General features: G+C 28.3%; 3 protein-coding genes across 3 annotated transcripts; all 3 read left to right on the plus strand.

The window, feature by feature from the left end:
- The first annotated feature begins 364 nt into the window (after window positions 1-364).
- Window positions 365-1,662, plus strand: LOC136089827 (uncharacterized). The gene is made up of 2 exons (XM_065815917.1): window positions 365-583; window positions 670-1,662. Exons 1-2 carry the CDS (start codon window positions 365-367, stop codon window positions 1,660-1,662), a joined length of 1,212 nt encoding a protein of 403 aa, XP_065671989.1.
- A 1,892-nt stretch (window positions 1,663-3,554) lies between these two features.
- Window positions 3,555-4,913, plus strand: LOC136089828 (zinc finger MYM-type protein 1-like). Its single transcript, XM_065815918.1, has one exon. It carries the CDS (start codon window positions 3,555-3,557, stop codon window positions 4,911-4,913), a length of 1,359 nt encoding a protein of 452 aa, XP_065671990.1.
- Window positions 4,914-12,073: 7,160 nt separating this feature from the next.
- On the plus strand, window positions 12,074-15,091 carry LOC136089198 (uncharacterized). The gene is made up of 2 exons (XM_065814922.1): window positions 12,074-12,173; window positions 13,510-15,091. Exon 2 carries the CDS (start codon window positions 14,233-14,235, stop codon window positions 14,998-15,000), a length of 768 nt encoding a protein of 255 aa, XP_065670994.1. The 5' UTR covers window positions 12,074-12,173; window positions 13,510-14,232; the 3' UTR covers window positions 15,001-15,091.
- Window positions 15,092-17,764: the final 2,673 nt, after the last annotated feature.

Here is a 17,764-nt window from a genome sequence, read left to right on the forward strand (position 1 = left end):
ATAAATTAAACTCAGAAAGAAAAGCAGCTAATTCTGACCTTGACAAGCTTGGAAAACTTGACAAGCCCTTTAGATTTGTCATCCGCAGCGATAAATTGCGATGCATTGATGTCCCACAGGAAGTTGAAATCAATGGTCGTAAAAGCATCCTTTCATCAAATGGAAAGATGCACATGCAGCCAGAATTGCAAAAACACAATGAATCAAAGTGTTTACCTGCGAATATTTATTTAAATGCATTAAATACAAAAATAAAATCTGCTAAACCTAACCCTAAAAATACATTTTTAAAATGTTTTTATACTAACGCAACTTCCCTTAATCCGGATAAAATGAACGAATTATCTGCACTTGTGACATAAACATGTATGATTTAATCTTTATTTCTGAGACATGGTTTACTGAAATATCTGCTTCTCAATTGAACAACTACTCACTAGTAAAGAAAAATCGAATTAGTCACGGTGGAGGTGTTGCTATCTACATCAAGCGTGATCTAGTCGTGAATGAGGTATCTGATCGTCATCTAAGAGAGATCTTAAACAACAGCAACTCCGAACAAATATGGTGTGAAATAAAATCGGTAACGAAATTGTTCTTATTGGTTGTGTCTATAGACCACCTTTATCGAATATAAATGATATAAATAAAACAATTATATTGGCTAAGCAAGCTGTTGATAGAAAAGCGTATAGTTGTATGTTACTAGCAGGTGATTTCAACTTTCCGGAAATCAAATGGCACGATGATGACAGGATCGAATTACTAAGTGGTCAAAATAGTGCGGCAAGTGTTTTTCTTGATACTTTGGCTAATCATAACCTAGAACAATTAGTTGATTTCTCAACATTCAAAGCATCTATTGGTAAAGCAAAAAACATTTTGGATTTAATTATTACAGACTTATCAACAAGAGTAATCAACTTATCTAACTCTCTGCCGTTAGGTAATTCGTCACAAGGTCATCGCATACTGAGTTGGGATTATGTTGTCCTTTCTAAAAATGAGACTACTTTCTCAAACAAAAAATATGACTTTAATAAAGGTGACTATATAAATTTCGGTAAAAAGATTATGGAAACTAACTGGAAGCAATTATTTGAAAATAAAAACACTAATGAGTGCTATGAACTTTTCTGCAATAAATATAATAAACTCAGCAAGCAATTTATTCCGTTAAAAAAAGTCCATACCACCCGTAATGCGCTGTGGATGAATAAGGAGGTACTGGCTATGATAAAGCAAAAAAAACAACTGGGCAATTACTTATCTGCGACTAACTGGCGATCAGCGACACTGATTCGTGAATATAGGAAACTAAGAAGTCAAGTGCAGAAAGCATGTAAACGTCGTGTTCGAGTATTTGAAGCACAACTAGCATCAGATAAAAGTAATCCTAAAAGGGTGTACGCTTATGCTAAGGCGCAACAGAATGTTCATGTATCTATTAGTGCTATATCTAATGCAAAAGGTGAAACGTTAACAGAGGGAATACATATCGCAAACAGACTTAACGAGCACTTCAAATCTGTTTTTGTAGATGATAGTAAAAGTAGTCAGTTACCTATTTTTGAGAGAAGGCATTATCAAGAAGACTTAGTCACTGTCCGAATGCTCAACACCTACAGCTTGGAAACAGTCACACGTCACACCGTTGTTTAAAAAAGGTAGTTGTCTTGATGCCGCTAATTACAGACCAGTGTCTATCACATCAGCTCCATGCAAACTAATGAAAAAGATTATCAGGGAACAGATAACTAAATATCTTGAAAAAACGAGCAGCATCTCACATAATCAACATGTATTTATGTCCAAAAAAGGATGCACATCTAACTTATTGGAGAGTGTCGACTACATCACGAAAGCGTTAAGTAAAAGAAATTTTGTCGATATTGCATTTTTGGACTTCGCGAAAGCGTTTGATAAAGTTTCTCACCGTAGACTACTTCATAAATTGAAAGCATATGGGATTAATGGCAATGTTCTAAAATGGATTGAGTCATTTTTGATTAGTAGAAAACAGCGAACTGTTTTAGGTGAACACTCTAGCGACTGGACCGATGTTCTAAGCGGAGTTCCTCAAGGGTCTGTACTTGGCCCAACATTATTTATCATTTATGTAAATGACTTAACGGATAAGTTAAAATCAGTTCATAAAATCTATGCTGACGATACTAAACTGTTACAAGAAATAAGACCTGAGTTTCACGATGCTGATTGCCTGATCCTACAAAATGATTTAAACATTGTCACAGAATGGTCAAAGAAATGGCTGATGGAGTTAAATGTTCAAAAATGTAAAGTTATGCACCTTGGTTATGGAAATAGTAATCATGAATATGTAATGAATGATGGAAATGCATCAATTACTTTTGAGGCAACGGATATTGAGAGGGACCTGGGTATCTTCATATCTAATGATCTAAAATGGAATCAACACATACAGGTTACAACACGTGAAGCGAGAATGATACTTGGCCTATTAAAAAAGACATTTAGATCAAGAGATATGGAAGTTTGGAGTAAGTTATACACTACGTATGTTAGGCCGCACCTGGAATTCGCTATTTCGGTATGGTGTCCTTACTTAAAAGGTGACATCAAAGAAATCGAAAAAATTCAGCGCAAAGCAACAAAAGTACCTCATGATTTAATAGGATTACCTTACGCTGAAAGGTGTCGTCGGCTCAACTTTATTACTTTGGAAACTCGCAGGAGACGTGGCGACTTAATCCAACAGTTTAAGCTAGAAAACGGTTTTGAGAGTATCAATTGGCATAATCCACCAATTCGCAGATCATCTTCCAATGTCCTAATGCGTGAATTCACATATAATAATGCTCGTCACAATTTTTTTACAAATCGTATTGTCAATGATTGGAATAACTTGCCGTCAGCATGCAAAAAGGTTCCGTCAGTTAACGCATTTAAGAATAGAATTGACAAGTATTTTTTTTCTCCAGCTGCAAACAGTACATCTTTTACTAAAGATGAGCTACACGTTTATTAATTAATTCGTGCTTTAGCAGCTACAAATATTGGCTTTTTAGATACTATTTGTCATAGATGTAAACTTGAATTAAATGAAAGCAATCTTTTTTCCCTTTTCCCAATTTTGATATCAACTTACTTGCTATGAACAACAATTGCTTTTTTTTTTTTTACTTAAAGTTTGTATTTCACAAACCATAAATTTTTGTATAATTTTGTTTGTTTGGTTTTTAATTATTTGTCATTTTATCTACGAGGACTTATTTAAATATATTACTATTACTATTACTATTATTACTGTTACTATTACTATAGATTTATAAATTGGTTATTTATAGATTTACAAATTATTTATAAAAATATAATTTATAGATTTACAAATATAAAGTATATTATATTGTTTATTTATAGATTTATTCATTCAAAATGCAAAGCTGTTCGAAATCATGTTTAAAGTCAACTGCATATATATATATATATATATATATATATATATATATATATATATATATATATATATATATATATATATATATATATATATATATATATATATATATTCCATGTGCCAGAACAATGATGGGAGCTTCAAAAATTCGGAAAGGTTGAGTTGCGGACAAAAAAGGTACTTATCAAAATCTTGCTTTAGACGTGAACTACACAATGGCGAATTTGTCAATCGTGAATGGCTATTATACTCACCTTCAACAGGTTCTGTTTTTTGCTTTGCTTGTACCTTATTCTCCAGCAAACACTCTAATTTTTCCACAACTGGATTTGATGACTGGAAAAATGCCTTAAAATGTATATCTGGACACGAGAATGGTTCTGAACATCACAATATGTTTACTTACTCCAGTCGGCAGAGAGAAAGTGGCCAGCTTGACTCTGTATTATTAAAACAGTTACATAACGAACAATTGTACTGGCAAAATGTGCTGAAAAGAATTGTTGCAGTTTTAAAGTTCTTGTCATCAAGAGGATTGCCATTTCGTGGAAACAATGAAACCATTGGTTCAGAGCAAAATGGTAATTATTTAGGAACTCTTGAGTTACTTAGCCAGTTTGACCCATTCCTACATGAACACATGAAAAAACATGGAAATTCTGGAAAAGGTAATACTTCATACCTCTCCGCCAATATCTGTGAGGAGTTTATATGCCTAATGGGAAATAAAGTTTTGAGCGAAATAATTTCTGAATTAAAAAAAGCAAAATACTACTCAATCAGCGTTGACTCAACTCCAGACTTGTCACATGTAGATCAATTAACTTTTACAGTTCGAAATGTTAAAGACTTGGCACCAGTTGAGCGTTTTTTGCAATTTGTTCCCATTCACGGCCATGGAGCTGAACATTTAGAAACAGTGGTTTTGAATTTTTTACAAGAAAATGAAATTTCAATATCTGACTGTCGTGGGCAGTCATACGATAATGCATCAAATATGGCAGGACAGTACTCAGGCCTACAAAAGATGATTAAAGACAAAAGTGAATCAGCATTGTTTATTCCTTGTGCTGGACATTCTTTAAATCTGGTTGGCAACAGTGCAGCTGGATGTTGTTTAGAAGCAATTATTTTTTTTGACTTTGTTCAATGCCTCTACAACTTTTTTTCTGCATCAACTCATCGTTGGCAAGTGCTTCTGTCTTTTGTTGGCAAAGGCAAAAAAATTGTCAAACAGCTTTCTGGAACTCGATGGTCAGCACGTGCAGATACTGTGACTTGTCTGCATGACAGTTATGATGAGATTAAAAAAGCACTTGAATTTTTGATCAAGGACATAAGTCAGTCAAAAGAAACTCAAAATGATGCTCAAAATCTCATCACGAAAATGAACACTTTTGAGATTGTTTTTCTGACAATTTTCTGGAATGATATTCTTTGTCATTTTAATGAAACATCGAAGATTTTACAGTAAGAAAATTTAAACCTGGATGTTGCAGTTCGGATTCTAAAGTCATTGTTGCATTTTATTAAAGATTTGAGGAGTCAATTTGAGAATTACCAGGAAAAAGCCAAAATCTTGCTTCCAAACACTGACTACAGAGATTCTTCAAAAAGAACAAAAAAAAGAAGCCGACGTATGGCCTTCTTTGATGGTGAGGCTGAAGAATTGGAATTTCAGGGAAGTTATAAATTCAAAATTGAAACATACCTTCCTGTTATTGATTCACTAACATCAAATTTAGAAAAAAGAACATCAGCATATGAGAAGATCAATGACAATTTCGGATTTCTAGTAAACATTCAAACAATTGCCAATGTTGAACTAAAAGACCATTGTTCAAACCTAGCACAAATTTATAAGAAGGACATAAATGAAAATGAACTTTTTTTTGAGTGCCAGCAATTTAAATATTACATTTCAAAAGATGAACATTCATTTACAGAATTTTACTCAACATTAAAAAGAGACCACTTGGAATCAACTTTTCCAAATATTGAAATTTCCCTTAGAATTTTTCTGTCAATGATGGTCTTAAATTGCACTGGCGAGCGATCATTTTCAAAACTAAAACTTATAAAAATGAACTCCGCTCAACCATGCTGCAAGAAAGATTGAACTGTTTGTCGTTAATGTCAATTGAATCAGATGTTCTTTTAACCATTGATTTTGATGATATTATTAAAGAATTTTCAAGAAAAAAATCACGTAAACGTCACATGTAAATTTTATCATTGCTTTAATAAATGTTTCCTATTTTAGTATTTGATTTAATTTTTTTACTAAGGAAAAAGGGGGCCCCCAAATTAAGTCTAGCCTAGGGCCCCCGATGGCCTTAAGACGGCCCTGAAGTCAACAACAATATTTTAAAAACATTTTAGTTACTTTATAAAAAAATAAAAATCCTTTTAAACATACTACCTCTCTCTTCATTGTTGTCAACTAAACAGAAAAACAAACAAACAACTGATAGTAAATTTTCCCTTTGGTAGTAGGTTATTAAATAGATTAAATAGATCAAAGATCTATAATCTGCTCTAACAGTCTACAACCTTATCATTAAACTATAACTATTTTCTACAACCTGGTGTAATTTAACATATATATTTTTTCAAATGACAAAAATTATTAAAGTACATTATATAAACATACAACAAATGTAGTGATTGTGGATTTAATCCCAAAATAGAAAGAACCTTTAGAAAAAAGCTTACTGCTTTTAAATCTACAAAAATTTCTAACTTACATTTTTTTATCTACATTTGTCTATAATAAAATATGAATTAATGAGTTACCATTATTTAAAGTTGATCCAGAAGGAACTAAAATAAATTATCAAATAAAAAGTTTATTTATATAATCTTGACGATAATGTTGAAATAAACAATATTTATTGCTTGAAAAGTTAAGTAACAAATGTAATTCAAGTATATTAAAATAAATGTACAAAGTTACCTGTTGTGGCTGGTGCAACTGAAGTTATAACTAAATAAAAAAATATTAAATAAAAAAGCTATTTTATCTATCTTATCTATTTTATCCTGATGATTATGTTTAAATAAACAATATTTATTGATTCTTTTAAAAAATAAAATAAAAGACATTACTATTTGCTGTAGAATAAAATAAAAGACATTACTATTTGCACCAACTGATGATGCTACCACACCTAAATGACAAAATTTATTAAAATATTTAAAACATATTCAATGCTTTAAAAGAATATTCAAAATAAGTTTTTAAATCCTTACTGAGTTCTACCTGTCTGTCTAAAAATAAAAATTGAGATAAAATTATATACAATAAAACTGCTAATGCTACATTTGTACTCAAATAAAATCTAAATGATAAAACTTACTTAAGTCGCTTTCAGCTAGCCTGTCTAAAAAAAAGATTGTGTTCTCATTAATCCTAATCTATAATCTATAAATAAACTTACTAATATAAACGATAAATAAACTTGAACTAATATAAACTATAAATAAACTACTATATACTATATAAACTAATATAAACTGTAAATAAACTAATATAACTATGTTACTAATATAAACTATAAGTAAACTACTATACACTATATACTTACTAAAAATGCCTTCAGCTCCTTTTAACTGCTCTAAAAAATGAAAAATACTTGCTTAAATTGATCTAAAAAGACTGAAGACAAAACTGAAACACTTTACTAAAAAAGAAACATTGTACTAAAAAAAAATTTTACCAGTCATTTTAGTTTTAATTTCTTCTAAAAAAAAAACAGAAAAATAAAAACAACGAACAACAAACAAATTTTAGTTTTTAAACAATGAACAACATCAGTTCCTCTTGAAACTAAAAATTTATCAGCTCTAATCGGCTGGAAGACCTTGCTTGAAAGACCGCGATGAGTAAAGAAACGTTTTTAGAAAAGCCTAGAAAGTTCTTTATTAAAAAAGAAAGTGACACTAACACTATTAAATTACAGTATTCATGTTTAGAAGATTAGATAAATTACAGTATTCATGTTTAGATAGTACTAAAAAAACTATTTTACCAGACATTTTATTTCTAACTTCTTCTAAAAAATGAAAACAGGCTATAAAAATTAGAAAAATAAAAACAACCAACAACAAACAAACGATTATTTAAATTTTCTATTTTAAACAATGAACAACATCAATTCTTTTCGAAAATAATAATGTATCAGCTCTAATTTGCTTGCTGACCTTACTCGAAAGACCGCATGGAATATATAACCGCACATTCAAAAGTCTAGAAACTACTTAAAAACTAAATGGTGTATTTTACAGAATACAGAACCGTCATTAACAACACGAACATTAGGCGTAACTATGCGCACTATTCATTAGCGTATTAATATTTAGATTAATATAATATCTTCTTCTTAACTATTTGTACCAATATATATATATATATATATATATATATTAAATAAAAATTTTTCTCTTTTTCAATAATATATCTTCTTTTTTGACTAATTGAGGGTGTTTGTACATTTAATTGATACATCTTTTTTTTTCTCTATTTTTATTCTTAAATATATATCTTCTTTTTACTATTTATTTTTGTTTTTTTTTCCTCCTAAAATTTCTACTTGATTTATTAACCATATATTACTTTTATTGTTATGATCTGTTGGGGCTTTATGAAAAGATTAGGTTGGTATCTTGCCATCCATATCTTCTTTGAGCCCCTGTCTGTTTATTATTTATACATTAGTAATTATTGTTTATTTTTTGTGAAAGGGAATTGTAATTTATATAAACAGCAAAATAAAAGAAAAGAAAAAAAAAAGGCATCAAACCAAGTGACCAAACAGCAGAGAAAATTAAAATCTTCAGTTTTCCTGGCCATTCTCATAGCGGTACATTTTCCAAAAGCATCAATCTTGGAATCTAACAAGGATTCATAGGCAGCGTCATAAACCTTATCAATGTGGTACCGCAAATGTTCAAGAGCGTCTATCCTGCTTTTCCAATGGCTTTAGCTTAGAGGTTTTACAGTCAAATTGTTTAAATGATTTGGTAATATCTATGGCTTGATTTAATAATATCTTTGGGTTGTTCCAGAAAAAAAGTTAAAAATCTCCCGAACACTGCTGAAAAAGTTAACAGCTACAGTGCAGGAAAGTGCTGCATTATCGACAAAAAAAGTTTAGTTAATGGCTTCCACATGAGACAAAAAATGCTTGTGGATTAAGGTTTACCTTGTTTACTTTTACCTTGTGGGTTACATTTACCTTGTGGGTTAAGATTACCTTTTTTGTACGCTTACATTCTTTCCTTTTATATTTGATCCATTATCATAACCTTCTTTTTATATTTGATCCATTATCATAACCTTTTTTTTTCTTTTCTTTTTTTTTTTGCCGTGTATATATATACAAACCGTATGTTAATAACAAGATATATATGTAGCAAGGGCGAGAAGAAGACTAATATGTCTTATCGCCAAGCCCCTTGATAAATTCCGTAATTATAAAGTTTTATTTAAAAAATAAGCACTTCCGTTAACAATATAAAATAAACAAACGTAAAATTGGTAAAGAAATAAATATAACATCTGTTATTAAAAAATAACAAGAAGCGCTATTTACTTATACATATTCTTCTAAAAGCATGGAAAAATTTTTAATATTAATAAAATCGTGAATTAATTTTTATTATTATTTTTTAAATATTAAACTTCAGATCACAAAACCAAAGTCTAAGGATCAAAAAATAATAAGAATAACAACACATATTAAACAACAAAAAACATAAATTCAAAAGTTACCAAGTGCATTTAACTTAAGCGTTTCTAAAACTAATTTACTTTTCATTTAATTGATAGATCAATCGTAAGGATATTTTGGATTTTTAGAAATAGATTTGTGGTAAATCATTTTTTAGTAACATTGTAAGAGTTTTAAGTTCAGTTTTGAATATTTTATTACATGCCTTAGGTCCCCTAATTGAAATTGAAAACTCAGTTGCCGCAAAATAACTTTTGGGTTTTATTTTGGTGTTACTTGAATATCTAGTTAAGTATTTATTCTGATTAGTTTTGAATAAGAGAGTAAAAGTTTTTGGAATAATAATTTTATTAATTTTGAATATAAAAATTAGAAGAAGATAAATATTTATTTGGTAGATATTTAGTATATTTAATTAGTAAATAAAGGTTGGCAGGGTGTACAGCGGCTTTCATTGGATAAAATTCTGATTGTTTTTCCATATTTTTGCATATTATTGCATTTTTTTGATTTATTTTTATTGGTGCTACACCATGCAATATTAGCGTAATTAAAATAGGAACGAATAAAATAAAAATATACGAGTTTTAAACAACTTGAATTTAAAAAAGGTTTTGCTCTATAAAGTAGACCAATACTCCTTGATATTTTACCTTCAATATACTTTATATGATCTCTCTATGTTACATTTTTGTCAAGAAGTACTCCAAGAAATTTTAATGATACTTCTCTTTTTATTTCGCAATTGTTAATACAAAGATTTGGAAATTTTAATGCAGTTTTGTCTCGTTCATGATAGCGATGGAAAAAAGTATATTTTGTTTTAGTTAAATTTAGAGATAACTTGTTTGCTGTAAACCATTCAGCAAGGTATAGTAGTTCTGTGTTAACAGTTTTAAATAACATTTTTATATAATTGTGAGCATAAAAAAGATTAGTATCATCTGCAAACAATATTGTGTCTAATACATTACAAGATTTGCTTAGATCATTGATATATACTAGAAATAAGAGCGGTCGTAATATAGATCCTTGTGGTACTCCACAAGATATATTCATGTTGTTAGTTTTTCCTTAATTATGAAAAATATATTGCAATCTATTTGACAGGTAGCTTTTAAACCAGTGCGGCCGTGGCGCAGTGGTTAGAGCGCTTGCTTTATAAGCAGGAGATCCTAATTCGAAACGAGCTCTGGCCAAATTTTTCGCGTCACGCTAAGGAAGGAGGCGTAAACTTCCCGGTTAAATGCACTTCCGCGGTGCTCTGTGACAAGACCGTTAGGACTTCTTGGGGCACCTAAAAATAAAAAAATAAAAAAAAAAAATTTAAGGTTCGAGTGTTTAATACCGTAGTTTTTTAATTTTGTTAATAAATTATAATGATTTACAGTGTCAAAAGCCTTGCTGAGATAATAACGCCTAAAGTATATTTGTTTCCATCAAAAGATTTAAGAATATCATGAACAAGAAAAACAATTGCCTAATCAGTAGAGTGACCTTTTTTGAATCCAAATTGTTTATTACAAAGAATGTTATAAATATCTAAGAAATAGTATAGTCTTTTATACATAACATGTTCCAATATTTTTGAGAAGCTAGTAGTATTGAAATAGGTTTATAATTTGCGATACAAATTGCATCTCCGGATTTAAAAACTGGTATTGCCCTTGCAACTTTTAATTTATCAGGAAAGATTCCTTATTGTAAAGTAAGACTGAAAATATGCAAAAGTAGAGTTTTTAAATAAAATGTTGATTTAATTAGATATTGCTACTTACATCATCAACTCTTACCTTTATTTGATTTTAATAAATTTACAGCATCAAGTAGTTCTTTTTCAGATTACTTATTATTTTCCATAAGATTATAATTAGAGGTTAAGTATGATTCAAAGCTAGTATCACTATTTTTTATTTTTGAGGCCAAACTTGGGACCGTATTAACAAACGCATGATTGAAAGAAACAGCGATTAAAGAATCATTAGTAATTTCACGATTATTTATGAGTTTTTTGGGAAATCCATTAGTGCATATGATTTTTTACCTATCACCTCTTTCATTATGTGCCACTTTTTTTGTACATCATTTTTGCAGTTAAGTAACTGATTCGTATAATATTGCCTTTTTGCATACTTTATAACTGTTTCGAAGAGCGTTTTTGCATACTTTATAACTGTTTCGAAGAGCATTTTGTAGCTTTTATATTTTGTTTCGTTTTCATAAGTTCTTTTTTTAATAAACTTTTTGAATAAGCGTTTTTTTGTGTGTTTTTTTTTTGATGACTTGTTGTTATTCAAGGATTTTGCTGAGAGTTGATTTTGATAAACTTACTAATAATTGGGAAAGCTTCGTTATAGTGGCTTTGAAATATGCTATGAAAATATAATCATAAGCTTCCTCTGCATTTTAAATTTTTTAAATAGTTTCCCAATGTGTTGTGGAAAACAGATTGATAAATGCCACAAATATCATTTTTTGTAATTAAACATTTAAAGTGTTTGTTAAATGGTTTTATATTACCTGAAGGCGGTCTTTACATGACGTGTAAAATTATGTTTTTGCTGGTGTTGTTTAATACCTCAATGGTTAGCAACTCATAATTTTTGTTCAAATCTTTTGTTATTGAGCACAATTCATTACAAAGTTTAAAATCTATATAATTGTGTATGAAAATGCACACACCTCCTCCTGCTTTTTCAGATTCTCTAATTTGATGAATAACTTTATAATTATTAGTTTGAAAGTTAGAGTTATTTTCAATTTCTTTATTCCGGTGACGCGAAATAGATTAACTCCCCAAAAAGTTAACTCCCGGTTAAAACATTTCAACTCCCCGGTTAATCTATTTCGAAATAAATTAACCCCGGGAGTTAAAATATTTTAAAATATAGCGAAATGGATTAACCGGGGGCTTAAGTATTTCTAACCCCCACTGAAATAATTTAACTCCCTTTAATACGCGTTTTAAATAATTTAACTTATAATTATATCTACAAAATTGTGTAAGTATTCTATTTTAAAGTTTTTTTTAAATATATTTAGTATTATATATATTTAAATATATAATATATAAATATTTAGTGAGCGTTGAATAAAATTACTTTATAACTGTTTATTTTTGACAAGCCTTTATCTTATATATAAAAAGGAGATCAAAACAATAGTAATAGTATTGCACGAACTGAAGTTCGTGCAATACTATTACTATTGTTTTGATCTACTATTACTACTACTATTGTTTTGATACTAATACTTCAGAACCATTCTCTTTTGCTAATAATAATGTCTAAGGTTATAGAGTTTATACATATACTATACTCTCTCTCTCTCTCTCTCTCTCTCTCTCTCTCTCTCTCTCTCTCTCTCTCTCTCTCTCTCTCTCTCTCTCTCTCCTCTCTCTCTCTCTCTCTCTCTCTCTCTCTATCTATCTATCTATCTATATATATATATATATATATATATATATATATATATATATATATATATATATATATATTATATATATAAATATATATATATATATATATATATATATAAATATATATATATATATATATATATATATATATATAAATATATATATATATATATATATATATATATATATATATATATATATATATATATATATATTTATATATATCTGTGTGTGTATATTTAATATAATACAAAGATTTTATATATATATATATTTATACTATATTATATATATACATATTGTATATATATTTTATATACATATATATATATATATATATATATATATATATATATATATATATATATATATATGTATATAAAATATATATACAATATGTATATATATATAATATATATTATATATTTATATTACATATTATATATATATATATGTATATAAAATATATATACATATTGTGTGTGTGTGTGTATATATATATATATATAGATATATTATATATATATATATATATATATATATATATATATAGATATATATATATATTATATATATATATATATATATGTATGTATATATGTATATAAAATATATATACAATATGTATATATATAATATATATTATATATTTATATTTATATTAATATTATATATATATATATATATATATATATATATATATATATATAATATATATATATATATATATATATATATATATATATATATATATATATATATATATATATATATATATATATATATATATATATATATATATATATATATATATATATAGATAAATAGATAGATAGATAGGTAGATAGATAGATAGATAGATATAGATATAGATATATATTGTATATTTATATATTGTTATTATATTTTTTCTTTGATAGAGAAAAATATTACTTTGTGCATACAAATACCTAATATGGTTAGAAAATACAAACGTCTAACTAATCGACAATCCTGGGAAAAAAATTCAATGAAAGCAGCTATTGAATCAGTAATGAAGAAGGAAATGGGGTATAAGAAGGCATCGTTAATGTTTTGTATCAACAACGACACTGCGAGATAGAATAAAAAGACTTCAGCAAGGGAGTTTAGAACTAGTTGTAGAAGTAGTTGTGCAGTAAAAAAACTTGGGAATTTTAAATCAGTTTTTAACCTTGAACAAGTGCAAGAGTTAGCTAAACACCTAATTTATCTTGAGAGCCACTTGTTTCCAGTTTCAATGAAAAATTTGAGAGAATTGGCATTTCAGCTAGCTGAAAAGAACAAGATGCCACATAGCTTTAACAAAAAAACAGGAATGGCAGACTACCAGTGGGCAGAAAGCTTTTTAAAACGCAATCCTGTTATTTCTTTGCGTATGCCAGAGGGAACTTTTGGAGCTAGAGCAATGGGATTTAACCGATCTGCTGTGAATAAATTTTTTGAACTATTGACTAAAAGCATAGATAAAAATATAATAACTCCAAATAATATATATATATAATGTTGATGAGACAGGAATTTCTTCAGTACCAAAAAAAGTGTCAAAAGTAATTGCTAAAAGGGGTAGAAAACAAGTTGGAACTCTAACATCAGCTGAACAAGGGAAAATTATAACAATCGAAATGAGTATGAGTGCCTCTGGTATATACGTGCCCCCCTTGATTATTTTCCCCCGTGTTAGAGCTCCCAAGAATGTTAATATTATCGAAAAAGCTCCTCTGGGTACTATTGCATCATATCACCCTAGTGGTTGGATGCAGGCAGATATATTTTTGAAGTGGTTTGACCATTTTCTGTCCTTTGTAATGCCATCCAAAAAAAGGCCTGTACTGCTATTATTAGATGGTCATGCAACACATACAAAAAATATGGAATTCATAATGAAACCACGTGAAAATTATGCTACTGTTATTTGCTTTCCACCACATTGTTCACACCGTCTGCAGCCACTAGATGTCTCCTTCATGGCACCATTTAGTAGCAACTATTTGAATGAAGTTCGTATTTGGCTGCGTACACATCCTAGAGTTGTGACCGAATATCAGATTCCAGAACTATTTGGAATAGCTTATATGAAATCTGCAAACATGTTGACAGCTGTAAATTATTTTAGAAAGACTGGAATAAGTCCACTTGATCGTGAAGTTTTTGATGATTGGATGTTTGAGCCTTCAGAAACAACCAACAGGTCATTTCCTGAGATGGATTCAGCAACATCAAATCTAACTACCAAGTCTCAAACACAAATTATTTCACTGCAAGAATTATCCCTGACATCTTGCTCTGAATCAGAAACTTTGTCTTCAACATCTATGGCTTCTTTCACAATTGCTTCACCTGCAGAAATTGTAAGTATTTCGAATGAAAAAACTCAGCAAACTCGCAAATGATGCCAAAAGGGCAAAACAGCTATACTCACCAGTTCACCATATAAAGCAGAACTGGCAAGAAAGATGGTTATAAAAACTAAAAAAAGAAAAAGTGCTCAAACAGTTGACAAGACTGTGAAAAGAAAAAATGATACACCTGTAGAAATTGTACCACGAAAAGTATACCCCAGTGATTTTTATTTAATAACATTTTCAAAAACTGTTGCATTTTTTTCTAAATTACTAAAATTATAAGCTTTTTTTTGTTGTTGTTGTTGGTTGTTGAAATACACTGATAAAAAAACACAGGTCGTTTTTATTTTTATATTTCATTAATCTAAACCTTACGGGGGCTGTTATGACCCCACTTACCTATATATATATATATATATATATATATATATATATATATATATATATATATATATATATATATATAATATATATATATATATATATATATATTAGGGTACGATTGTGCTTCTCTATAGGGGCACAACCTTTTTTTTCACTAAGTCTAATTTTTGTGTTATAAAATTTTCAAAAACCGTTTTATATTTTTCCATGCTTTATATAAGATTACTTTCTATATATATATGTTTGTGTGCCACAAAATTTGAAATCAATTTTTGAAAGCTTTTTTCTCAACCAATTTTGCTCAAATTTTGCACACTTAATCATTTTCGATGACAATACAAGGAAATGGAAAAATTTGACCAAAAAAAGTTAATTAAGTTAACAAAAATTTAATTTGTATTTCCCCATAAGAACACTGAATTAATAAAAAAAATATTTAAAAAACGTAACAGTAATTTTTCCTTCTACAAAAGATAACAAAAAAAGAATTTCTAGGCCCAATAGAATTCTGCTTGCATAAAGCATGGATTTGAAAAAAGAATTTTTTTTTGATTTACTAGTTCTTAATTGCAGCAATTTAAAGCTTAATGATGTGTTTATCGAAATACACTATTAAAAAAACGCATGCCGTTTTTATTTTCATACTCCATTAATCTAAACGTTACGGGGACTGTTATGCACCCACTTCCCATATATATATATATATATATGTATAATTATATATATATATATGTATATTATATATATATATATATATATATATATATATATATATATATATATATATATATATATATATATATTGCCACTATTAATATATGATATAATAATAGTAGAAATATAATAACTGTTAATTAGTTATAATCAATAACTAATTAACAGATTTAAAAACAACACATTTGGAAAACATCAAGTTAAAACACTTTTTTTGTAATTCGCATAAGTTGTTCCAAGGGAGTTAAAATATTATGGGGAGTTAATTTGTTTCGCCAAAAGGGGTTAATTTATTTCAAAGGGAGTTAATCTATTTCGAAATAGATTAACTCCCCGGGTAATTTTTTACGCAACGGGAGTTAATTTATTATGGGGGTTAATTTATTTCATGACACCGGCACCATGTTTGTGTTAGACATATAATTTGAAAATTTATTTTGACGCTAAATAAAAATTCCTTAAGTTTATCAATTTTTTTTTGTATACTCCTTATATTAGATGCACGATGAATAGTGCATTATCATCTATGTTAGCAGTTAGTTTTGAAACGTATAAACTGTAATAATAAGAGCTTATATTTTCCGTCCCTTTCCCATCCTTATAAAAGCTAATATTTGATTCAGGGTTGTTTTCTAAAAGTATATTTTTGTTTATTAAAAAAGCTACAACTTTATTAATGTCATTATCATTGGATGTGTTATTTTTAGGATTAAAATTAGATAATAAGTTTGTTTCCATTTCAAAATAAGAATTTAAGCAATAAAAATAAAATAAAAACATAAACTTTTTACTTTTCTTTGGAAGTCGCGAATGATTAGTTTATCGTACAATATTACTGCATATTTTCTGCCTTCTTGTTCTTTTTTCAGTTGTTCTCGAAGATGTTTTCTTATAACTGTGGTTTCAGCGCAGAAGTCTTCATTTATATAAATATTTATCCCTTTTAAATTTTTCGCCTGTTTTAAAATGTCTTTATAGTTTAGTTTGTCTTTATAGTTTACTTTGTCTTTATAGTTTACTTTGTCTTTAGAATTTAGTAGTTTGACAACTATTGGTTGAATTTTATGTGTGCTTCTAAGTCCAGTCCTGTGAGCCCTCTCAATTTTTATATTTTTTAAACCAAGTATATCTTCAAAGAGTTTCTGCACCTTAGATTCACTGACACCCAAATTTTCATTTTAGTTTTTTTTTTATGCCTTCTATTCTTATGTTGTTCCTTCGTGAGCGATCTTCAATTTTTCTAAGTTTACTTTTTATTTTAAGTATTTTGCTAATATCTTTTATTTTAATGCTCAACTCTTTCGTTTTTTTCTTTACAACTTCAAATTTATCCGTATTAATCTCTTCGTTAGTTTGAACAGCATTGATAATATCGCTGCAATTAGCTGCAAGAGACATAACTTTTTTATTTGTTGTTTCTAATTCAATTGCAATGTTAATGATTTTAGTTGAGTTTTCGCTGCCAACTTTTTCATTCTTTTCTAACCGCTCGGTAAGTATTTTCATATTTGCTGCTGTTATTGACGTGAATACTTTTTCATGATCTTTTAATAGATTTCTTGTTTCTTCTAGAAAATCATTCTTCTGTTTTTCGAGTAACTTAGAAATTATCTTCATACCCATTTTTAATTTTTAAACGCTTATGCATTTATAAAGAATAAAAGTTAAAAAATATTTCAATCTTTAAAAAATCAATAAAACCTTGGCCGCGCAT

This window comes from Hydra vulgaris, chromosome 13 (assembly GCF_038396675.1).
Source record: "Hydra vulgaris chromosome 13, alternate assembly HydraT2T_AEP".
Taxonomy (NCBI): domain Eukaryota; kingdom Metazoa; phylum Cnidaria; class Hydrozoa; order Anthoathecata; family Hydridae; genus Hydra; species Hydra vulgaris.

Bases quoted from the DNA above. Each gene is read 5' to 3' on its own strand.
- LOC136089827 (XM_065815917.1), top strand. From the start codon at position 365: ATGTATGATTTAATCTTTATTTCTGAGACATGGTTTACTGAAATATCT. The intron at 584-669 runs GTAACGAAATTG...ATATTGGCTAAG, and splicing joins TATGGTGTGAAATAAAATCG to CAAGCTGTTGATAGAAAAGC.
- LOC136089828 (XM_065815918.1), top strand. From the start codon at position 3,555: ATGTGCCAGAACAATGATGGGAGCTTCAAAAATTCGGAAAGGTTGAGT.
- LOC136089198 (XM_065814922.1), top strand. From the start codon at position 14,233: ATGAGTATGAGTGCCTCTGGTATATACGTGCCCCCCTTGATTATTTTC.